This window comes from Chlorocebus sabaeus, chromosome 3, assembly GCF_047675955.1.
Source record: "Chlorocebus sabaeus isolate Y175 chromosome 3, mChlSab1.0.hap1, whole genome shotgun sequence".
Taxonomy (NCBI): domain Eukaryota; kingdom Metazoa; phylum Chordata; class Mammalia; order Primates; family Cercopithecidae; genus Chlorocebus; species Chlorocebus sabaeus.
This window is the reverse complement of record NC_132906.1, coordinates 15689278-15714067: the sequence shown is the minus strand read 5'-3', so window position 1 is coordinate 15714067 and position 24790 is coordinate 15689278. Positions and strand designations below refer to the sequence as shown.

At 38.0% G+C, this 24790-nt stretch overlaps 3 protein-coding genes across 23 annotated transcripts in view; 2 read left to right on the top strand and 1 right to left on the bottom strand.

Moving 5' to 3' along the window:
- Positions 1 to 11599, top strand: part of SUPT20H (SPT20 homolog, SAGA complex component) — a 49286-nt gene extending 37687 nt beyond the window's left edge. For 10 of the 20 annotated variants that reach the window (XM_037986792.2, XM_007960159.3, XM_007960158.3 and 7 more), the window contains 5 exons: positions 1427 to 1482; positions 3465 to 3584; positions 8686 to 8791; positions 10251 to 10354; positions 11107 to 11422. In XM_037986792.2, coding sequence (XP_037842720.1) covers positions 1427 to 1482; positions 3465 to 3584; positions 8686 to 8791; positions 10251 to 10354; positions 11107 to 11244 — 524 coding nt within the window. In that variant the 3' untranslated portion in view covers positions 11245 to 11422. Of the gene's footprint in view, positions 1 to 1426; positions 1483 to 3464; positions 3585 to 8685; positions 8792 to 10250; positions 10355 to 11106 lie in introns of all 20 variants that reach the window. The other 10 variants (XM_007960163.3, XM_007960166.3, XM_007960167.3 and 7 more) reach the window with 7 other exon arrangements.
- Positions 11510 to 20299, bottom strand: EXOSC8 (exosome component 8). The gene is made up of 11 exons (XM_007960171.3): positions 20224 to 20299; positions 18786 to 18822; positions 18535 to 18598; positions 18079 to 18152; positions 16517 to 16562; positions 15077 to 15182; positions 14942 to 14987; positions 14051 to 14147; positions 12766 to 12886; positions 12072 to 12178; positions 11510 to 11723 (listed from the first exon to the last, which is right to left on the bottom strand). The coding sequence occupies exons 1-11, from the start codon at positions 20238 to 20240 to the stop codon at positions 11608 to 11610; spliced, it is 831 nt and encodes a 276-aa protein (XP_007958362.1). The 5' UTR covers positions 20241 to 20299; the 3' UTR covers positions 11510 to 11607.
- A 1334-nt stretch (positions 20300 to 21633) lies between these two features.
- ALG5 (ALG5 dolichyl-phosphate beta-glucosyltransferase) overlaps positions 21634 to 24790 on the top strand; it is a 50831-nt gene continuing 47674 nt past the window's right edge. The window contains exon 1 of one of the 2 annotated variants that reach the window (XM_007960172.3): positions 21634 to 21757. In XM_007960172.3, coding sequence (XP_007958363.3) covers positions 21692 to 21757 — 66 coding nt within the window. In that variant the 5' untranslated portion in view covers positions 21634 to 21691. The remainder of the gene's footprint in view (positions 21758 to 24790) is intronic. The other variant, XM_007960173.3, reaches the window with a different exon arrangement.

Genomic DNA, 24790 nt, shown 5'->3' with positions numbered 1-24790 from the left:
GCGATCTCCGCTCACTGCAAGCTCCGCCGCCTCCCAGGTTAACGCCATTCTCCTGCCTCAGGCGCCCACCACCAGGCCTAGCTAATTTTTTTTGTATTTTTAGTAGAGACGGGGTTTCACCGTGTTAGCCAAGATGGTCTCGATCTCCTGACCTTGTGATCCGCCTGCCTCGGCCTCCCAAAGTGCTGGGATTACAGGTGTGAGCCACCACCCCCGGCCTAGTGTTCTTATTTTAATAAGCATAAGTGTGCTTTAGTGCCGGAAGTCCTGGAAATGAACTTCACATCCTGAATTTAGGATATTTACATGTAACTACTAGTTGTACCAGTTACATGTGGCTTCGCTTGCTAAACTAGGGCTTTACAGAAGTCACTAAATTTTTCCCCCTTAGCCTCAGTTCAGTTCGCTCTAAAGTGGGAATAAAAATATCTTCAGTTGGTACTTAAGAGAAATAAATGAAGTATGAAAGTGACTTTGGATAAGCTAGAAGGCATTATACAGATGTCATCCAGTTTTAAATGGGGGTTAAGCCATTTTCTTAAACGAGAATTTTTCCAGAAAGGGATATTTTTGCCAAATTTCAGTTTCTTATACAAGGCTTTGCTAATATTACATGTGTATTTCTTGCCTTAAATCTTTTTTTAAAAAAATGATCTGATAGAGAACTAGATACATTTTTAAATAGTGTTCAGATTGGTGTATTTTGTTAGCAAAATATTTGCATATCGTGAGACCGGGATCAGCACACTACAGCACACAGCCTAAGCTAGGAATGGTTACTACATTTTTAAAGGATTGTGAAAAGAAAATGCAGCAGAGACCATTTGTGCTCACAAAGCCTACATGATGGCCCTTTACTGAAAAAGTTTGTCACCCCCAGCTTTAAGATATGTTCTGTTATGTAACAGATTTTTTAGGATTATGTTTAGAATTAACAGAGCACTGTTTCCTGACTCTCAGTTTTGATCTTATACACAAATTGCAACATTCTTTAGCATTCTGATTAATATTTGTAGTTAAAAAAAAAATAGCATAGAGCATACCAGTTGTTAAAGATATGATTATTTTAGTATACTATGTAGCACTGAGAAATGTAAATAGATGCCAGTACCTGGAATGTATTTGCACAGCAGTGATAGTTTTGTTATATTCATGGTGTTCACATAATTCTTGATTACTGTTTGTTCAGCCAACAGTCAGAAGAATGAAAAGGAAGTCCCAGTTTCTGAAAGATAGACTATAATGTACACCTGGTGCTTCACAACTTTGAATAAAATCTCAGTATTGATATTTCTGAAGTATGGAAAATAAGCACATCTATGCAGAGAGTACATAAAATTATTGTACTTATATATACTAAAGTATAAATTATTTTCATGTGTAATAAACTTCCAATTCTGTTATAACCATGAGTTTTATTTAACAGGTGTTCCCTTTGGTTTAAAAAATACTTCAAGTCTCAGGCCCTTAAATCTACTCCAGGTAAACCTGAAATCCTGCTTTTGATTAAATTGTTTGTACATTGAATTTTTTTCTAAACAATGTATATCTATATGTATCAGCACTTGAAATTCTGAGGTCTGTTTAGATTCTTCTAAGGGTGTGGTTATTATTGCTACCTTTGTATGATCAAGTGGATAAAAAGGAAGAATCAGTACCCTATATACCACACTTTGGCTCCAGTAGCCCTGCCTAATTAAGAACTAGCTGTGCCAGTGGGGAGAATTTGCACCTACCAAGGAGGATACTTCGTTACAATAATAATAGTGGACATATTTAGAAAATAATTGCTTTCCCAACAGATGTTTTTTGTATGCATAGAAGTAATACTGTTTTTTGTGCTTGAAGGAGATTTAAAAAATAGGTATGTGTGCAGTATGCGGTGGCTCACACCTAGAATCCCACCACTTTGGGAGACCCAGGTAGGAGGATTGCTTGAGCTCAGGAGTTTGAGACCAGCCTGGGCAGTATGGTAAAACCCCATCACTACAAAATATTAGCCAAGCATGGTAGCATGCATCTGTAATCCCCGCTACTCGAGAGGCTGAGGTCAGAGGATCACTTAAGGCCAGGAAGTCGAGGCTGCAGTGAGCTGACATTGCGCCACTGCATTCCGGCCTAGGCAACAGATTGAGATCCTGTCTCAAAAGAAAAAAAAAAGGGGGGGTGAATTTACAACATTCCTGGTGTTATGCTAGGTCCTGTAATTTAAAGAAGGAGTAAGCTTTAAGCTAGTAGTTTGGAAAATGGATAGACGTGAATATAAAGATCTGGACATATAATGTAGTAGAGCTATGGATTGATGGGAAATAACAATAACAGATCAGCCACCCTGGTATTCAGGATTAACAAATCGGGAAATTCTCATTAGAGCTAAAATTTAAAACTTATTTCCTATACACGATGCAGTATGTTTGCAGACTAATTGCAGACCAATATACTTATAGTATGGACAAGCCCACAAATTGCATTTGTTTATTTAGCCTACCTTCCGGTATATTGCTGTTGAAGTTTTCTTAGGGATCGGTCTCAGTGTTAACAGGAATGGAAATCCTTTAGTTTGTTATATTTTTCTACATTTACTATACACTGATTGAGGGAGGAACATTTGATCTGTGTTGTGTCCATATTTACCTAATGGTGAGCTGTGATGGATATAGATAGATATTTTGACCCAAGGATTTGTTTTTTTTTTTTTTTTTTTTTTTTTGGACTATATAGAACCTAAGAGTTCTGTATTTGGTATTTTCTTGGACATTCTCCTAAGGACCTCAAAGTGGTCCATATATAAACCCCCTATAGCTTAAAATGGAAAAACTATTTGTTTTTTGGTGCATTTGACAAACATTGTTTTCCTTTTTAACCTGGAGTTTTCTGAGTGCTTCTTTAAAAATTGTTTTTATATTTGGATTAAATTCGAATTAGATTTGAATGAAAGAGAAAGTAGTGGTTTCCAAAATAAATATGGACAACTAAATGCACTTTTTTTTCAACTTTGAAATTCCTCACTGTGTTATATAAAAGATCTTGTATAGTATTTTTGTGTTTTTGGCAAAACTAGAAGCAATTTATGAGGGGTGGCTTTTCACAGTATACATTTCTGATTCATAAGCTGTTTGTTTGTACTTTCTAATGTATTTAATGCTTTTTCATATTGATGTATAAAAAGAGTGAAATAAAAAATAGCATGTGAATTGGGATAGCTAACTACTAACTTGAAGTAGAAAAATTTATGTTTAAGGGTATTAACATACTTGAGAGCCCAAAGTAATAGGATTTTAAAATTGTATCTAAATAGGTCTTTATTTTAAGGGCAGCCAACTTTTTTTTTTTGTTCACCTGTTTCCTCAACTATAAGAGTGACACATAGCAAATGATCCAAAAATATTTGTAGAATAAAGAAATTTAAATATTTGATATAAAATCATATGAGATTGGTTAATTTTTGTTTAAATTCTTAATAGCTTCCAGGTGGTTCACTTATTTTTAACACTCTGCAGCAGCAGCAACAGCAGCTCTCCCAGTTTACACCACAACAACCTCAGCAGCCCACAACTGCTAGTCCTCAACAGCCAGGGGAGCAGGTATGGGTTTTGTAGCCTTCCATATGCTTTTACATCGAATTTATAACATTTTTTGGTATATTCCAAGCATACTTCATGTGCTTTGTTAGTGTAAACATTTCCTGTACTGTTTTTGTTAACAATAGTAGCAATCAGCTATTGGGCACGTATTCCTAATAAAACAGTCATACCATACTGAATAGATGATATCACCTGCATCTTGCATAGATGATTGAGATTCAGGTAAATGGCTTGCTCATAGCCATACAGTGAATGGCAGAGTCAGAGATTCAAACCTAGCTCTTTCTGTCCCTATCGCTCATGTATTTTCTACCCCATCATTATCTTTCTGTTTTTAGGATTGTGTTACTATTGGAATAAAGATATCCCTATTATTATAAAATGTAGGGCAGTGGGAACACAGACAAAAACAAACGTTTACACTGCCAAAGAGAATGAAATTGAATAAGAATTGCAATAAATGACAGTAGAAGAAGGAAGTACAAGTGTTTCTAAACTTTGGGTATACTGGAGTCATCTGGGAAATTGAAAAATATTGATTCCTGGGTCCCACATCCAGAGTTTCTCTATCTCACAAATTATATGAAATATTCACCATTAATCCTTTTGCCCAATTTTCCCCAGTCAGGTCTTGGTTGGATAAAGCTCATCCTCTAATAGAGTCCTCAGGAAGGGCACATTAAAAACTTACTGTTTTTTCATTCTGAACACATTAAAGATTGCTTGGCTAGGTAGAAAATCTTTGATTTTCTTTAAAAAAATTAATTTTTCAATACACATAAAATTTACCATTTTAACTTTTTTTTATTTTTTGAGACGGAGCCACGCGCCGTTGCCCAGGCTGGAGTGCAGTGGTGCGATCTTGGCTCACTCCAACCTCCACCTCCTGGGTTCAAGCGATTCTCCTGCCTCAGCCTCCCAAGTAGCTGGGGCTAGAGACGCGTGCCACCACACCCGACGTTTCACCGTGTTAGGATGGTCTTGGTCTCGTGACCTTGTGATCCACCACCTCGGCCTCCCAAAATGCTGGGATTACAGACATGAGCCACCGCACCTGGCCAAAATTTACCGTTTTAACTTCCTAAGTGTGCAATTCAGGAGTGTTAAGTGTATTCACATTGTTGTGCAACAGATTTCTATTATAGAACGTTTTCATCTTGCAAAACTGAAACTATATCCGGTAAATAACAACTCTATTTCCTCCTTCCCTCAGCCACTATTCAACTTTATGTTAGTATGAGTTTGACTATTCAAGATACCTCATATAAGTGCAGTCATATAGTTATTTGTCCTTTTGTGTCTGACTTACTTCACTTAGCATAAAGTCTTCAAGGTTCATTCATGTTACAGCATGTGTCAGAATCACCTTCCTTTTTCATGGTGAATAGTACTTGTATATACCATATTTTGTTTATCCATTCATCCACTGATGGATACTTGGGTACCTTCCAACTTTTGGCTATTGTAAATAATGCTAGTGTGAATGTGAGTATACAGATCTCTTTGAGACCCTGTCTTCGGCCCTTTTGGATATATACCCAGAAGTTGGATTGTTGGTTCATGTGGTGATTTTTAATTTTTTAAGAAGCATCATACTGTTTTCCATAGTGACTGTACCATTTTACCCAATTCCCATCAACAACATACAAAGATCTCAATTTGTCCAAATCCTCGCCAACTCTTGTTATTTGCTGGTGGTGGTTGGGTCTTCGGGGATTTTTTTTTTTTTAGCAGCCATCCTAATGGGTGTGAGGTAATAATCTCATTGTGTTTTGATTTCCATTTCCATAATGATTAGTGGTGTGGAGCATCTTTTCATATGCATGTTGGCCATTTGTATATCATCTTTGGAGAAAAGTCTATTCGGGTCCCTTGCCCATTTTTTTAATCAGATTAATTTTTGTTGTTGGATTGTAGGAGTTCTTCATTCTTCATATACACATATATCAGATGTTTGATTTGCAGATATTTTCTCCCATTTGTTGTCTTTTCACATGAATGCATCCATTGCACAGAAGTTTTTAAAATTTTAATGTAGTTCATTTTCTCTTTTTACTTTTCTTGCCTTTGCTTTTGGTATCATATTGAAGATCATTGCCAAATCCAGTGTCCTGAAGCGTTTTCACTTGCTTTCTTCTAAATGTTCTCTAGTTTTAGGTCTCCTTTAAATTTATTAAAAATGCTTCCTACTGTTGACTTGCTTTGTATGTTTTTGAGAAATCTGATGCCAGTCTAATTATCTTGCTCTTGTAAGTTTATTTAAGCAGTTTGTCTAGAGGCCCTGAATGTTTGTCTAATATTTTCACTGGTGTATGTGTCAGAATTGATTTTTCCATGTTTTTCCTGTGGATCCTTTTAATGTGTGGAGTCACTTCTTTATTTCTGGAATGTTTTCTTGGATGATAGTTTGTAGTTTCATAAGTGGAAGCTTAGATTATGGAGGTCATTCTTTTCTAAAATAAACATTTAATGTTATACATTTCCTTCTCAGTACTGCTTAAGCCACTTTCCACAAATTTTGATATGCTGTGCCTTCATTTTGTTCCGTAGAATTTTCTGTCTTATGGATCCCTGTTAAATGAGTTATTTAGATATGTTTGATTTCCAAATACTTGGGAATTTTCCAAATATCTTTCTGCAGTTGATTTCTAGTGTAAATCCACTGTGGTCTGCAAACATATTTTTCGTTCTTTTAAGTTTGTTGAGGTTTGTTTAATGCTTGAGAACGTGATCTGTCTTGATGAATACTCCATATATGCTTGAAAACAACGTGTATTCTGCTGTTAGGAGTGTTCTGTATTAGAGCAAGGTGTTTGATGGCATCATTCAGGCCTTCTATATCCTTTTCTTTCTCAATGTTTTATCAGTTACTGTGAGAAGTGTTGAAGTCTTCAACCAAAACTGGAAATTTCTATTTCTCCTTTTGCTAAAGGTTGTGTTTTGAGCCCATATTGTTAGGTGCATATGCATTTAGGATTGTTACATCCTTGATTAATTTACCCCTTATCATTAATAAATGACCACCTTTATCTCTGGTAATATTTCTTGTTTCTTTCTTTTGATTAATGTTAGCTTAGTACATCTTTTTTCATCCTTTTAGTTTTAGCCTGAGTCCTTTTATTTCTTAGTATTTGTTTTTCTTCAGGATGTTTGTTTAATCATTATTCCTCCTTGTTTGAATATTCCATTTGCGGTGGTGGCTTACAGTCTACTTTAGGTTTGTGGAGTGTTTCGGGGGGAAATTGGTATCATCTGTAGTTTTTTTGTTTTGTTTTATCATAGCGCCATTATGGTGGTGATGTGGTCTGCCTTATTCTGTTGTTCATTTCATGAACTGGGTTCCAAATTCAATAATGTAACCTTTCAGCTCTGTGCTCTTTTGTCCAATCTCTTTTTATATCCAGGGAGATCCCCTCAAGATAAATGTATCTTTTGAATGTTTGGCTTGCCATTATATACTGAAATGTTCAAAGGATGTCTTTTGCAGAGCAAAATTTTTAATTTTGCTGAAGTCCACGTTGATAGTATCTTTCCTTTATGGAATATGCTGTAGTTGTCATGTCTCAGAACTCTTTACCTAGCCCTAGGTCCCAAAGATTTTCTTCTGTGTTTTTTTCTAACAGTTTTATAGTTTCTTATTTGGAATCCATGATTCATTTTCAGTTAATTTTTGTACAAGGTGTGCAACTTAGGTCCATGTTTTTGTTTTTGTTTTCCTATCAGTATCCAATTGCTTCAACACCATTTGTTGAAAACAACAACAACAAAAAAACAGCTATCCTTTCTGAATTGAATTACTTCTGCACATTTGTTAAAAGTCTGTTGGGTCTGTTTGGGTGGGTTTATTTCTAGGTTCCCTGTTCTGTATCATTAATCTATGTGTCTATCCTTCAGCCAGTACCACACTGTCTTCTTCATTGTAGTGTCTTAAAATTGGGCAGTGTTTTCTGCTATACCATTTTTCAAAATTATTGTAGTTAATGTAGGTTCTCTACCTTGCCATATAAATTTTAAAGTCATCTTGTCTGTATCTACAAAAACCTTGCCAGCATTTCTAAAAGAATTGAGTTATGCTTGTTGATCAGTTTGGGGGAAGAACTGCCGTCTTTATGATGTAAGTCTTCCAGTACATGAACATAGTATGTCCTTATCTAGACCAAAATCAGTGTTTTATAGTTTTTGGTATACAAGCCCCATATATATTTTCTTAGACTTAAGATTAATACCTAAGCTTTTCTCTGTTTTTTTGAGTAACTGTGAATGGTATTTTTTAAATTTCAGTTTTCACATGTTAATTACTAGTATATATAGTGTTGATTTTTGTATATTGATCTTGTATTGTGCCCTCTTACTGAACTTACTATTTCTAGGAGCTGTTTTGGAGATTGCTTAGGATTTTCTACAGTATAAACAGTTGTGCCATTTGCAAATAAGGACAATTTTATTTTTTTCTATAAAATCGATATGCTGGCCGGGCGCGGTGGCTCACGCCTGTAATCCCAGCACTTTAGGAGGCTGAGGCGGGCGGATTACAAGGTCAGGAAATCGAGACCATCCTGGCGAACACAGTGAAACCCCCTCTCTACTAAAGAATACAAAAAATTAGCCGGGTGTAGTGGCAAGCACCTATAGTCCCAGCTACCCGGGAGGCTGAGGCAGGAGAATGGCGTGAACCCAGAAGGCGGAGGTTGCAGTGAGCCCAGATTGCGCCACTGCACTCCAGCCTGGGCAACAGAGCAAGACTCCGTCTCAAAAAACAAAAAACAAAACACATAAAGTTCCAGTACTATGTTTATGTTACAAAGAGTGTTTTAAGCTTTAAAAAATTGTTTCAGTGAAGCTTTATAAAAGCCTTAGGCATTATCTTGGTAGCATCAAACAATAAATACAGATGCACTGAAAAAGAAAGTTTTCTTTGTTCAAATGGTATAAATTTATTCTTGCTTACTCTAAATACCTTTGAAGTATTTTCCTTGTTACTCTTTTTACAAGACTAGTCTCATACTGCTTTATTTCATACCGGAAAAAATGCTGATTTATTTTCACCAGCTCAAATTTATTTTTCTTTCTCGTACAAGTCATTTATTATTTTTTTATTCAGGGTTCTGAACAAGGTTCAACCAGTCAAGAACAGGCCTTATCTGCTCAGCAAGCTGCTGTTATTAACCTTACTGGAGTAGGAAGTTTTATGCAGTCACAGGCAGCTGGTAGGTATCTTCATAACTTTATATGCTGAATTTACTAAACATATTCAATCTATTTGGGATCTCACCACTTAAATTATTTTCTTTTCCTTCCCTTGCAACCAGTAAACAGGAAAAAGTAAAGCTATAATGTGTGAACTATTAAATTGATTAATGGCTGAGATTTTTTTCATTAATTTGATAGTGCATTAATTAAAAGAGCTTTGACTTAACATAATTACCACAGTTGTGTTTTCCTTATGTTATAGTTTACTGGCAAAATTTAATAATTATCCACTTTACTAGGTTACCAGAGCTGTTTTCAGTGTTTGCCAGTAGTTATGTTAATTAATAACTTTTTCATTTTCCTGGGTTAAGACTGAATTTTTCTAGATTGCATAATCTTTTGTTTCATTCTGGTAATTTGTAGTTGCATAAATGACTTGTCTTAATGGACAATAGCATAACTTATGTAAGCCACTATTATCATTTAAGAAAAGATTAACTTCTCAACACTTCCAGCAGTAAATGGTGAACTAAAGATTACTCTTAATGATTCCTGTCAGTTGAAGATAATTCTAACTTTATACTTTATTAAAAGAGTAAGCCACATGTATAAGAAAACTGTAAGAGTTTGAGGATTGAATGAGTGACTGTGTTGTCAATATCTTATCACTGTGGGCTTACTATGCCTTTAGAAGTCTTTTAGAATAATCTTTATTTTGGAAGTAAGTAATCCTTACATATAAAGTTCCAACTCAGAGGTAGTGAATTTCCAAATAGAAGTTTATGTAATTATATACCTTTATTAGACCAGTTGTGAATTTCCGAAAATAGCTCTAGTATAATTTAGTGGAAACAACTCTAGTCTGAAAAGTCATGAGAATGTTCCTAGCCACAGATTGCCATAATTTGAGTCCAAGTCACTTAAATCATGTTGGCCTTCAAACTTCCTCGTATGTAAAATAAGTGTTGAACTGATTACTGTGGTTCCACTCAGCTCAAAAAATAACAAACAATGCTCAGTCTCAGTTTATCACCTCTGTTGTTAATAAGACTAGTCTGATATTCATTGCAACATCTTTTGTTTAAAGCAATTGTCTGTCTACCAGCTTTGTTGTTACGGTAGTTTGGATTTCTTCCATCTCCCTTCTCCTACTGTTGGTTATATTTCAAAAATAATGTACTCTTTTAAACAAAATAGCACCAGTATCAAATTTTATACAGATGCAAGAGAGGTTCAGTGCTTCGACACGTAATGCACTCCCTTCTCTTTTTGTGTCCAGAAAGTTCCATAATCAGTGGTACCCCCAACTAACAGGAGACCATATACTAAATTTATTCTGAAATGTCTATGATTTGATACTTAAGATTAATCGTACTGCTAACTTTTCTATTATTTCATTTTCTGTGTTGTCCTTTTCTAACCCTGGTCGCCTTCAAACTTTTTGACTGGCCTGCTTTCCCCTTCTCCTCTCTGTAGTGTTGTCTCAGCTTGGCTCTGCCGAGAACAGACCTGAGCAAAGCCTTCCTCAGCAGAGATTCCAGCTCTCCTCTGCCTTTCAACAGCAGCAGCAACAGATACAAGTAATCCAGCAACTTCACTCTGATTACATTTTTAAAGATACTCAGCTCCAAAAGTACCTCAAAATAACTTGCTTTAGTTTTATTTTACTGTCTTTTAAGACTGTACAGTAATTGGTAAATAATTTAGCAAATTTTATTTAAAAGTCTTGACATTTTAGCCAGTCAACTTGGAGCACTGAATATATTTTGTACATGTAAGCCATACTCTTAAAATTTTTCATGAAGTGCTGGTGGCACATTAACATACATTTTTCTAGTATGCAGTGTATTTTGAAATAGACAGTTGTAAGTGCCAATTGTTAACTTTCTAATATTTTATTGCAGAAAAGTGTTCCTATTAGTAAATGTCATACCTGTTTATTTAGAAAAATGTTATACCATCATTTTAGGAAGGAAAGTCAGCATATTATAGTTGACTATCTTGATATTCAGGGTTGTTTTATATTGCTATAAACTATCATTATACAACAAAATGGTAACTGAAGTTGCTGAGTTACTACAATATAGACTGGCAGGGCAAAGTAACAAATAATTTTGAAGTTTGCCAAGAATCATTTTTAAAGCCCTCAGCAGGCTTCTGTGCCACTGGTGCTGTTTGACTGTGCATTGTCTCAATGTGGTATAGTCCTTTTTTGTTATCTTGGTGCTTTCTCCCTTTTTCAGTTGTGTTGTTTCGTCACTCTCAGGAAAAGCACCTTTCCACACCTGCCTGCATTTAACATAACTCGATTTTTTTTCCCTCCCTTTTGCAGCAGTTGCGATTCTTGCAGCATCAAATGGCTATGGCAGCAGCAGCAGCACAAACAGCTCAGCTACACCGTCATCGGCATACAGGCAGCCAGTCAAAAAGTAAAATGAAGAGAGGCACGCCAACCACTCCAAAATTCTGAGTCTTGCATTATTTTTTGTTCCTTTTTTAAAAACACAAGAGCATTGAATCAAAAGGATTGAGTTTCTACTTTTTGTTTTTTTAATGTGTCAGTATTTTACATTGCTAGATGTACAAACTTTATACAGAAGCACAACCTTATCATTTTAAAATAAAAACAGGGAAATGGTTTAACAAACTAGGGTTGGTTTGCCTAAGTCATTGCTTTTTAAAAATGGTTTCACTATACATTATATGGAAGTGACCTAAGAAATAATAGAAACATCTTTCAGAAGAATGTAGTTTGATATTTATTTAGTATAAAATGTTTGTGCACAGTGTTAACAAATACAATTTTTACAAATCTGTTTTGAAAAGTGGCTATTTATTTGGGTTTCATACTCTTAATTACTTCATCCATCAATTTTTTAACTTCTTTGTGTCTTGTAACTGCTCGGCTCATGCAGTCCTGAAGTTTAGCTCCAGTTAGCCCGCTTCCACCTGAAAAATTATTTTGCCAATACTTTTAATCTATCACTGCTTTTCAAAAAACATTAATGTCATATCAAATTATGAAACAAAAAAATTGGGTAACATAAATCAGGGTACAGTCTCAAGATCTGCAAGTTAGTTTCACAAGACCTCCAAGTGATTTTAATGTATGTCTTAAGTTTAAGAATCACTGACATATACCATTAAGATGGAAGAAAATTTGAGGTAGCTAAGAAACTACAGTAAACTTAAATTAGGTAAATAAAATATCCCATATTCCATTTGGCCCTCCCTAATTTAAGGCTCACATTGAGTTTTCATCTACATATGTTTAGGACTGAAGTGGCAGGAACATGCCTGGTTTGTGAAGACAGCAGAGCTTGCCTTCCTCATCCATTACTATTGTTAAGGTTCCTGTTGCCAGATGTTCCTCCTCTCCAGTAGGGTCAACTATAAGCAAAGTGCTATAAAAAGAAAAAAGTATAAGTTATCAATCCATGGAACAAATTTTACTTTAAAAATACTAAACATACTGTCAGCCTCCCAAGTAGCTGGAATTACAGGTACACACCATCACACCTAGCTAATTTTTGTATTTTTAGTAGAGACAGGGTTTCACCGTCTTGGCCAGGCTGGTCTCGAACTCCTGACCTCAGGTGATACCCTGCCTCAGCCTCCCAAAGTGCTAGCATTACAGGCATGACCCACCATGCCTCGCCCTGCTCTTCTATTTCTGAATGTGCTAAAATCCTTGGAAAATACTGAAGATAGCTTCAGAAAAATCTTTAGTGAAAGAATTAGAAATTAACATTACACAGGTATAAATAAACCAAGGAACAGGTAAAGTGAACACAATTATCATCCAAATCAGGATGCTTATGAAAGCAGACAGGTTGACTAGAAATAATTGTGCAGGGACAAGTATAGACTTGTGTCCAAGGAAAACTAGGATGTAGAGTCACCATAGCACTTCCTGAAGAGTTAGAATACTGAACATCAATTACCCAAATCTTAAATATAGAAAATGTTAAAGTAAGTTTGATTAACTTACTCATCAAACACAGCAAAGGAAGTTGCAACTGGATGAGTTCTAATATTCAAATAACTTTTCTTCTTTAAATTAACTTCTGCTAAAGCAGTTTCTTCATTTATAGTAACTTCAGGCAACTGTACTAAAAGGCAAATTTGTAAAGTAAGTCTCTAAGAAACAAATGGTTTCTAAGCTTTTTTTTTTTTTTTAAATTCACCTTTCCCTCGATTGAACTTGCCCAGAACATTTCTTTTTAAAAAGCATCTTACAGCCACTAAGGTAAATACAGAGGATATACATTGCTCTTCACAACATCTGATATGCCTACCTGGTGCTTATTGCATAATTTTTTTAAGTTTAAGAAGTCAAAATGATTTTTTTTTTAAAAATTTTTAGAGATAGGGTCTTGTTATGTTGCCCAGGCTAGAACTGAATTCCTAGCAATATTCCCACCTCAAACTTCCCAGTAGCTGGGTGGGACTATAGGCATGTGCCACTGTATCCAGTTTTGAAATGAAAATGATTACTAATAGATAACATGTCTAGCTAATTTGTATATGCCAGATACTGTTTTAAGCATTTCCACATTTTCATTGTATTCACCTAATCAATACTCTTACAAACTAAGTACTATTATCATCCCTATTTTATTATAGATAAGGAAACTTCAGCACAGAGTGATAGAGCCAGGAATCAAACCTAAGTCTCTGCTTTAACCACTCTGTCATAATATTGTGCTAACTTCATTTTCTACCTCCAATTCACTTAACCACTCTATTATAATATTGCTGTGCTAACTTTATTTTCCACCTCCAATTATTTGTTCCTACCAATTCATCATTCACCAATGATAGGGAATATGTACAAGTTATTGAAATCTGTAACTAATCAGTCAACCTAGACTCCTTGCTAAGAAGCTTCACTATTACTATGGCCTCACAGTAAAAACAACAGAATCCATTCTAACTCTTTTGGCAATGTCACATAAAGAACTATGAGGATACTGGCAGATCTTCACCAATCACCTAGCCAGAAGTTACAAGTCTTGTCTCCCTCTCCCACCATTATTAGCACTATTATGGAAAGGACTGAAGTCCTAACCTAAGTAGACGGGTACAGTCAAAGCAGCACTCTAAAGAGCATTCAGTTAAAGAATATACAGCTATCAACTATATTTGGAAAGTAATGGCAGTATTACATTTATTAATTTGAAAGCATACAAAAGCAAATGTACATTAAAAGTTTCACAAAACAGAACATTCTAACCCATTAGTGGGAATATTGCCGTTTTTGTAAGGCTGCTTACCATTTTTTAAAGCCGCTAACAAAGCAAATGTGCAGGCATCCAAAATATTTCCATCATAGTCGAGGCAAATGAGATCACAGTATAGAACCCAGGCAAGCTAAAACAGAATTAACACAAAAGGAAATTAAAGCCTTCTAATGGGTAGAACATGCTATTCGCTTAGACTTAAGAACCACAGAACCCTTGGTTAAGCAAGATAACCTTCAAGGCTCAAAAACCTTAAGAAAATGCTTTACCTTTTTCAAGTAGAAAACCAGAAGAAAGTGGACAGGTTTGGTGAAAGCTGGCTTTTGATTGCCAAGCTGACAAATGACAAACATTTCCATTTCCCTTAATGGAGCTACAGATGTAGAAGGAATTTCCATTCTTACTGGGAGGTTACAGATAAGGAAGATGGTTTTGAAAGCCCTAGCTAAAATTCAAAATGCACTTTCCCATAATACATGAAATGTTTAGGTTTTACAGTGCTAACGTATCAGTTTATGGAAAGCCTCTCTAGGTTCTAATCAACCTAGTTTTACATTTTCAAATAGACTTTGGAATCTACTGTGGATTCACCAAAAACATGTTAATATGATTAATGTTATAATCTGCTATAAGGAATAAAAAATGATTGAACTTTTCTCTAAAGGTTAAGGGGGAAAAAAAATTACTTCAGTTTAAAAGGTAGCTCCCAGACAGGCGGTAAGTTAGTCAAACTTGTTTTTTTATAAACAATATGGTTCACTTAGAGAATTATAGAGTAAGAAATGACTGAATCTCTAAAATCTGTAAAGCAGCCATATTTAAGGCTACTTTGATTGGTGATTTTAATTTCCTTGTTCCCTTTCCCCCACAAAAAAAAATCTCTTCAGAATTAATAAGAACTTATAGCTTCTCTATTCCTCTTACCTTCCCTGGAGAAATGCATAAGTCCTCTTTCTGAATTATCTGTGAACTTGATTTAATGACAAAAGAGCAAAGTAAATGAAAAGTCAAAAACTATCTGGAATGAATTACAGTAAAATTTTATCATGGTGCTCTTACTTTTCAATGACATCTGCAATGAACTGGCTAGCCACTTGGGCCTCTTCTCCAGGAGGTCCAGACCGGAATCTCGATGAACACAGGGGTGGTAGATCCACATTAGGAACTGAAAGAAACACTCTGCAGCTATGAACTAAATTTTTTTTTTTTGAGATGGAGTCTTGCTCTGTCACCAGGCTGGAGTGCAGTGGTGCGATCTCCGCTCACTGCAGCCTCCACCTTCCAGGTTCAAGAGATTTCCCTGCCTCAGCCTCCCAAGTAGCTGGGATTACAGGCATGTGCCACCACGCCCAGCTAATTTTTTTGTATTTTGGTAGACGGGGTTTTACCATATTGGTTAAGATGGTCTCGATCTCCTGACCTCATGATCCACCTGCCTCAGCCTCCCAAAGTCCTGGGATTACAGGCGTGAGCCACCATGCCCGGCCTAAACTTTTTAATTTATGGATTATTGAAGTGTTAAAGGTATCAATCCACAGTAAAGGCAGCTGTGGCCGTGGACAGGCTTTTCTGAATAGAATACATTGTAACATAGTTACATTCTGCTTGGTCTCTGTAAGACTCCCAGGCATGAAATTTGTATTTTTCTGACTTTTTTCCCCCATATGCATTTTTAAAAAATCTATTTTAGACTTCAATTCTCCTAAATCCTTTACAAGTTTTCCTGGTATCTTTCAAAATACCTCAATCTGTAACTGAAGATAGACCCTCTGCTAACATCCAACTGTTTTTCTCATTTAAGAAAATGTCGGTTCCTACCGTAAAGAACAGATGGTTCCAAGACAAGAAAAAAAATAGCAGTTGTATAAAGCAAAGAATCTTTTTGGAAACAAAAAATGTGCAATGACAGTTCTTTGACTAAAAAAAATTTCATTCTATTTTTTTCTTTTGAAACAGGATTTCACTCTGTCACTCAGGCTTGAATGAAGTGACACAATCATATTTCATTGTAGCCTTGACCTCCCAGGCTCAAGCAATCCTCCTGCTTCAGCCTCCCAAGTAGTTGGGGCACAGGTGTGCACCAGCACACCCAGTTAACTTGATTTTTTTGTAGAGACGGGGGTCTCCTTTGTTCCCCAGGCTGGTCTCGAACTCCTGGGCTGAAGCAATACTGCAGTCTTGGCCTCCCAAAATCCTGTATTACAGGTGTGAGTCACCACACCCAGCCAAAATTCTATTTTCTTGGTTAGTAACATATGAATATATAAACAAAAATTGAGCAAGCAAGTTTGATAAAGATTAAATTTATGAAATTCTATATCCTGCTATTATGCTATCTTTTACTAATACGGAAAACTTTTGAGGAATTTGTTTTATTGTTAAATATTTCTGAATATTAGGAATAATTTTCTTTACATCAACTCAACTAGGACTTAACTAAAATTATTATTAAATGTGTTAGAAGTATTAGTATTAAAATTACAAAACCATTTAACTTACCAACATATCCTTTATCAGGGGCATCTGTTGGTGGTGCTGCAAATTCCTATAGTAGCAAAGAAATGTTTCCTATTGAAACAAGCTACTGAAAAATTATGAAGACAACTTAGCAATCAGTTATGGAAGGCTCTATCAAATATCAGCTTAGGGAATTGTGCCAGGGCCTCTAAGGACATTGGTGCTGATCCTCACAGTAGCTCTACAAGATAAGAAGGCACTATAGTACAGTGGACTACACTATAGTGCTGCTCATCAAGATTACCTGGAGATCTTTTGAAAAATAGTAATTGAGTTTGTGCCCCCACCTAGTAGTCAAGAATCTTAATTTATTCCCCACATGGTAGAGCCAGATTTAGGAATTGCTGCTTTAGTGGTAAACAGCAAAAGCTCAGCTGGGCACAGTGGCTCACACCTGTAATCCCAGCACTTTGGGAGGCAGAGGCAGGCGGATCACCTGAGGTCAGGAGTTTGAGACCAGCCTGGCCAAGATGGCAAAACCCCGTCTCTACTAAAAACACAAAAATTAGCCAGGCGTGGTGGCAGGCACCTGTAATCCCAGCTACTTGGGAAGCTGAGGCAGGAGAATCACTTGGAACCCGGGAAGCAGAAGTTGCAGCGAGCCAAGAGCCTGCCACTGCACTCCAACCTGAGCAACAGAGCCAGACTCCGTCTCAAAAAAAAAAAAAAAAAAAAAAGAGCAAACGCTCTGCATTTAGTAAGCCGGTTCAAATGTCAGAGCCACATTTACTGGCTGACTTTAGGCAAGTTATTTAACCTCTAACCTTAAACTCCTCATCTGTCAAATGGGAAGAAAATAGTGTCTACTCCTAGGGTCTGTTAATAAGGGCCAAATGAGATAAACCTGTTAAATCCCAGGCATAAAACCCGATAAGGAGCAAGTTCTCAAATCGTATTGTTATATATCACTCCAGGTTTACCAAAGAAGAATCTCAACTAAGTGTTAAATAACACAGGGTGTATTGTAGTGAAAGCAGCACAGGCTTTGGAGTCAGATTTATGTCTCAAGTTTTACTTATGAGTCTTATGTACCTGGAGAGGTTACTGAACCTCATCTATAAAACAGGAGGTGGAGAAAAATAACAAATGATTGTTGCAGGGATTAAAGTGGATAATTTTGTAAAGTGCCTAAAAAGGTGTCTGGAACATAGCAGGTACTCAGTAAATGGTAGCCATTATTCCCTCAAATTTTTCTTTTCAACAATTTCAATTTTCCACACATTTACACAGATTACATGTCATCACTGGCTAAAAGGATGTCACCAAAAATCTGTTAATTTCTCAAATGATATAACCAAATGTTTTAAAAATTAAGGGTGGCTAAGATTTTTAAAGTTGTTTCATTTTGGTACATTGGACAAATGTTCAGTCATTAAACTTGGGTCATATTATTTAACACTCATAGTGAAAGCTCTTGGGAAATTAAATATTAAAAACTGACACCCAACTGCCAAATCAAGAGTGGAATTATAGGTGTATATTACGATCTAATAAATAAAGCTAACTTTGTAACTCAAATCTCAATAGGATATATTTAGATTTACCGCTTTAACTCCACAGATTACTGTAGTATTTCCCAACTTCACTAAAGCAGAACCATCTGCGGTACTAATTGAACCTGAAAAGATGAGCAAAGTGAAAAGTGCATGAAAGGAAAACAGCTACAAAATTATCTACATAATCATTAAAATTAAGTGTTTTAGCTTGCTGTGTATGATTATCTTGCTACCCCTCTCAGTTGCTTATGCATATTTCGTTAGAATAATTGATTTTTACATAACTATTTTAAATTAGTGTTTAAATAATTATTCACCTGTCCTTGAATTTGTGTTAATCATTTTTCATTCAGTTACAGGGCTTTTGTACAGATAAAAATCTCTTCACACAAAAAATCATCAAATTCTTTAGACAAAGAGAATTTGGCTGAAAAACTGTTTAGGTGGTTCAGAGACTAAAACTTGGGAATATCATACAGTTGAAAATGGAAAATACATCCTTACCTATGTTGACAGTTGTGGTTCTGAATTCACCAAGTTCTCTTCCATCAGGACGGCAGTTCTCTTTCTAAATAAATGTTTATATAAAAATAGATTATACCTATTACATATTTTACACATCTATCACAAGTTTTACACACACCAGGGGAAACACATTAAGTGTTACTTCAAATGGATTAAATTACTTGAAATGTGTCTTTAAAAGCAGCCCATTGTTATCAAAAGGCAAAACATGTACATAACTTTTTACTCACCAGAAATCTCCTGTAATACTCCAGAGGTTCCACAGTTCTGAAACACGTGTTAAAAATATATCTGAGATAAACTGATGAATCTTAACATACATCTAGAAATTGGCAAAGATCTTGAGTGTTGTGATGCAGCATACATCTCCACAACTTTTAACTAAAAGTAATTCTAGAAAGTAAAAATCCTTGCAGTAGCAATCACACTCAATTGCTGTCCTTAACTCTGCCATAAACGATGAGAAGATTGGCGTCTAAAAGCCCTTTGCGTGAGCTCTTTAAAAGCGGATTAATCTAGGTGTCAAAAGAATCATGTCATTCTTGCTCTGAAACAAGGATCTAGTGATCATGAATATCTTACTAGATAACTCAGGAAACAAAAAAGGTACATCTTTATTTTCACTGTAACTGAAATTTAGCATATTCTTCAATTATGACTGTAGGCAATAAACCATAGTAACATTAGCAGTACCTGCAACTTTAACAACCACAGAGACCACAGATGTTTTCATTTGTACCCTATAGCTATGTAAGGTATGTTCAGGCTCACTGTTACTTTGAAATCCCAGCAGTTACTACTAGTCTCGCCACTAGACCTTGTTTAAGAAGGTTAATTTTAAAGCAAGTATATATACTACTATATCATGTCTTCGGAGTTTATACTTATAGATAACTATTTCAACATAATGGATTTCCTTTGGAATCCTATTTATCCATTTTTTAGAAACTTTCTGAGAAAGTCCATTGGCTTCACACACAAAAAAACCTTCCAAACGAGGCATGATCCTTTTAGAAATAAATGACGGGAGAGGGAGAAGCAGGCGGTATGTGGCTCTGATGCAACAATCTTGATTGACTGAGACAGAGTCTCACTCTGTCGCCCAGGCTGGAGTGCAGTGGCGCGATCTCGGCTCACTACAACCTCTGCTTCCCGAGTTCAAGCGATTCTCCTGCCTCAGCCTCCTGAGTAGCTGGGATTACAGGTGCCCACCACCATGCCCGGCTAATTTTTACATTTTTATTAGGGACTGGGTTTCACCATGTAGATCAGGCTGGTCTCTAACTCCTGACCTCAGGTGATTCGCCCGCCTCGGCCTCCCAAAGTGCTGGGATTACAGGCGTGAACCACGGCGCCCGGCCACAATCTTTAAAAGAGTACAACTATGTCTCCTGGGACTGAACATTCACTACACACCACGCTCACGAGCGCTCGCAGCGGGCATGGAACTCTACAGAGTCCTTTCATCTCTCGTTTCACTGGGGGGAAGAAGCCCTTTCTTTTCACTATAACTACCTCCAGGTCCTCTCACTCGTCGCCTGCTTCGACGAGGAAGGAAATGGCACCCCAACGGGGTCGCCCTCCGGGTGAGAGAATCCCAGCTAAGAGTTAAAGGAAGCTGCCGTCCACCAGGGTACAGAACTCGACCCGCCACCCGCCAACACTCACTTGAACCCAGCCGCCATCTTCCCGCCCGCGCGTCTGCGCCTGCGCCGCTCCTCGCCTGCGCACCTGTTCCGCCGCCGCACTTTCGACACGGTTGCCCGGGCCGCTCACGCCACAGGAAACGCCAAGGTGTGGACGCGACGAAAGGTCCCTGGCCCGCCTTCGCATCGAATTTCCCCTGCCGAGACGCCCTTCTAAGTTTCCTTGCCTTGCACGTATTTTGACGAATCTGCTGTTAAAGAAGGAGACGGTCTCCCTCTTTATAAAAAAACTGGTGCTGTAACTCAGAATAACGCCAACAGTTCAGCGATAACAGGGTTTCCAGCGAAGAATTAAGCAGTGCGTGTGGAGCGTTATTCCAATGTTTCTGCGTATTTTTTTTTCCGCCTGTGACTTAGGCTGAGCCCTGGCCTTGCCTCTTCACTGGGCAAGGGCTCCTTGCTCCAGCACATGAGAAACCTGAACTTTTTTTTCTTTTTCTTTTTTTTTTTTTTTTTTGAGACGGAGTCTCGCTCTGTCGCCCAGGCTGGAGTGCAGTGGTGCGATCTTGGCTCACTGCAAGCTCCGCCTCCCGGGTTCACGCCATTCTCCTGCCTCAGCCTCCCCAGTAGCTGGACTACAGGTGCGCGCCACCACGCCCGGCTCATTTTTTGTATTTTTAGTAGAGACGGGGTTTCACCGTGTCAGCCAGGATGATCTCGATCTCCTGACCTCGTGATCCGCCCGTCTCGGCCTCCCAAAGTGCGGGGATTACAGGCGTGAGCCACCGCGCCCGGCCGAGAAACCCGAACTTTATTTGCGCTCATTGTCCCACCACGTTCTGCTCTGCATCAGCTTGTGTTTTAGACTGTGTCGTGGTCAAGGCTGCCATCTCCTTCCTAGGCGGGGTTACCAGATAAAATACAAGATACCAAGTTAAATTCGAATGTCTGATGAACACAGCATTTTTTTTTAAGCATGAGTATGCCCCAAATAGAGCATGCAATTAGTTGTTGCCAGAACCTGGAGGGAGCTGGGAAGGCTTTACAGATAGATAGTGGTGATGGTTGCACAGTATTGTGTATGTAATTAATGCCACTCACTATTGTAAAAATGATTAAAATGGCAACTTTTTGTTTTATTTTACCACAATTTATAAAAACTAGTGTAACCAGAAACCTTTAACTGGATGAGTTGTATGGTATGTGACTATCTTAATAAGGCTGTTAAAAACATGATTAGTTTTTTTTTGTCTGAAATTCAAATTCAGTAGACATCCTGCATGCTTCCTAAACCTGGCGCCCTGCTACGGAACTCGGCGCGCCTCTCCACCGACTGGGCGCCGAGGGCACGAGAGCGGCGTTTTCTCCGCCTCGCCACGCGGGGGCGCTGCGGCCAGCGGACGCGACCTCTGACGACGGGGCCGAATCGCACGGGCGCGCTTCCGCTTGTGTGTAGGTGCGGGATTGGGCGGGCGGGTTCGGCATGGAGGATGGCTCCGCTTCTGCTGCAGCTGGCGGTACTCGTCGCGGCGCTGGCGGCCGCAGCCCTCGTGCTGGTGAGAACAGGGATGGGAACCTGCGCAGGCCGGGGCTCACCGCTCTCCCGGAGACTGCAGCTCCTCAGGCGTCCCTTCCTGCGCGCTACCCGTTCTCAGACAAGTCCCTTTTCCCCTGGCTTACCCCAAATTCCTGACCTCGGAGTTTCCTTTCCTGGACTTTCACTCTCCTTTTCTTCCGTTCTTTAATTTTCCTTTGGAATCTTATCTCTTTGTGTGCTCAGTTTTTCACACTGGGGCGCACCCACCCAGCCTGGCATCGTCGCCGCTTCCCTCGCCCCTGGCGCCCATGCCCCCTGCCCACCCGCTCTTTCAGCCTCGACCTCTCCCAGACTCTTTCCCGGACCTGCAGCCGCTGCAGTTCTGCTCCACCCAGGGAGGTCTCCAGCCCCAGAAGGGGTGTGCTCCCTAGCATGCCTCCTTTGCTGATGGGGTTAAGCAGATAGAGATGACGGAGCCCTGACTGACGGCAGCTATCTGTTACAAATGGGAGTAAATCCGTAGATCGATGAGACCCACTAGGGACGCAGGGTGAGCGAGACAGACGGGCCTCAGGCCTCTTGTCAGGGGCGCGTGTGTCCCAGAATTAAGCACCCTAAATATACTGCCCATAAACAAGGCAGGACAATAGAATTCAAACTCGATTTTCTTTGCCATTGCTCTCGAAACACAAAAACATTGTAAACACTTGCTGATTGTTACGTGGTAGAAAATTGGCCAAATGAACTCTCTCCCGCGTACCTTGGAATGAGCCTGCCCTCTAGTTAGTAAGTGGAGAGGATTTCAGCTTCCTTCACATTCAGATTAGTCATCTAGACAGCACTGCCAGGAAGGCCACTCTGCCATCTTTCCAGAGGATGTATAAATTTACAGTTTAGATAAAATGTAATGCATCCTTACTTCTTTGTTAATAGTATCTGGGTAAGAGAGGAGTCCTCTCTTGCCCTAACTAGTGGAGATTTCAGGGTTTGGAGCTTTTTTGTTTTTTCAAGTTTTTGAGCAAACCAGGATTTATTTATTTATTTATTTATTTATTTATTTTTTGGCGGGATGCGGGCGGGGAGTGGATTCACACATTCTTAGATTGAAGCTGCCTTACTTTGGGTCTTTTGCACAGATTTTATGAGATTGTACTGACGGTATTTGTTCCCACTAGCTTGAAGTGACAAGAGCTACTATTTATTGAGTGTAGTACTTACTATATGTTCAGTGTTGCACTTGGTTTAATAGGAGTTATCTCATTAAATCTTTAAAATAACACTGTGACATATATGTTATCATTAGTATTATTTTACTGGTGAGGAAACAAGTTGGAGAAATGAGCTCGTGTACTCAAATGTTACACAACTAGTGAAACTTAGGTTTTTTAAATGCCAAAGCAAGAAATAATTTAAAAAAATAGTTTTTCACAACCTCATCTTGTCCTCATATGTATCCACTCTCCATTCTTATTTTCTCACAGTCTCACCTCCTTTCTGAATTATTTTAAAACAAAATTCGAAGATATTTTATCTTTAAATCCTCAGCATTTATTTCTAACAGATAAGGTCCCTCTTTTTAAAATACCACAATAAAGTGGTCACAGATTTATGTTTATTCTGTGGTTTCAAATGCCCCCTCAGTTCACTTGCCCTCACTTGTCTCATATATGTGTCTGTTTGTTCCAATCAGGATCCAAACAAGTGTCACACCTTGTACTCCGTTGACATATTCAGTGTCTTAATCCGTTAAAAGTTTCTCCTCCTCCTTTTTTTCTTTTTCCTTTTTTTTTTTTTTGTTTTTGTGTTTGAGACAGAGTCTGGCTCTTGTCACCCAGGCTGGAGTGCAGTGGTGTGATCTTAGCTCACTGCAACCTCCGCCCTCAAGCAATTCTCCTGCCTCAGCCTCCTGAATAGCTGGGATTACAGGCGCCTGCCACACCACTCCCGGCTAATTTTTATACTTTTAGTAGAGACGGGGTTTTGCCATGTTTGCCAGGCTGGTCTTGAACTCCTGACCTCAGGTGATCTGCCCTCCTCAGCCTCCCAAACTTCTGGGATTACAGATGTGAGCCACCATGCCTGGCCTTTTTCCTTGTCTTTAATATGATCATTTGTCCTGTAGAACTTCTCACAATTTGGATTTCTTTGATTGCTTCCCCTTAATGCCTTTTAATATCTTCTATCTCAGATTTTCTACAAACTGGTAGTTAGGATCGAGAGACCTGATCAGATACATACTTGATGTGTTGTTTAATTAAGAAAAAATTGTGAATGATGCTTCTTCCTTTCTCTTGTGTCTCATTAGGAGTCATGTAATGGCCAGTTGCCTCTGGTGTTAAGATGGATGTGTGGTTTTAAGTGTTGCCAGCCAGACCCACCAGTTTATAAAGTTTGTCATCAGCCTGAAGGTTTTAGTAGTCATTGAGGATCATTACCTAAATGCTTTATTTCATTGTGGGTTGCAAAGTGAAATATTCTGATTGTATCCTTCATTTATTACCTAGAGTTTTATAATGAAAGAAATCTCATCCTCAGCTATTCATTTACCCTGAAATACTTTTCATACATATAAAACGCAAAATAAAAGGCAAATTTTTGAAATAATGAGATGGTTCCTGCATCTTATCCATTTTTTATTTTTAGTATCATTGTGAATTTACGATTTACAGTATTTTCATGGTTTAATCCATTGCAATAATTTTTTTTGGCAGGGGGGAGGTGGGAGGATGATCAGATTCTTGCATCATAGGCCACTGAGAGCCCCTTCAGGTATAATTTGTCCTTTCAGCACAGCCCTTGTAATCTTTGATAGTGTCTTCAAATTGGTCATTAAATTACAAATGAGTAGCATTCCAAAAATTTATAGACTGTTTTGAAAGCAGAAAGTGTACCAATAGAAACAATGTAAAAAAAAAAATGGTTATTTCCAAAGCTTAGCTCCCAAGTGCCTATGGAAGGGAGCCTGTAAGTTAGATACTTCAGTAAATGCTGTATTCTGAATTCAAATTCGAGTTAAGTATCAAAAACATATTCTTAAACATTGTTGTCTCTA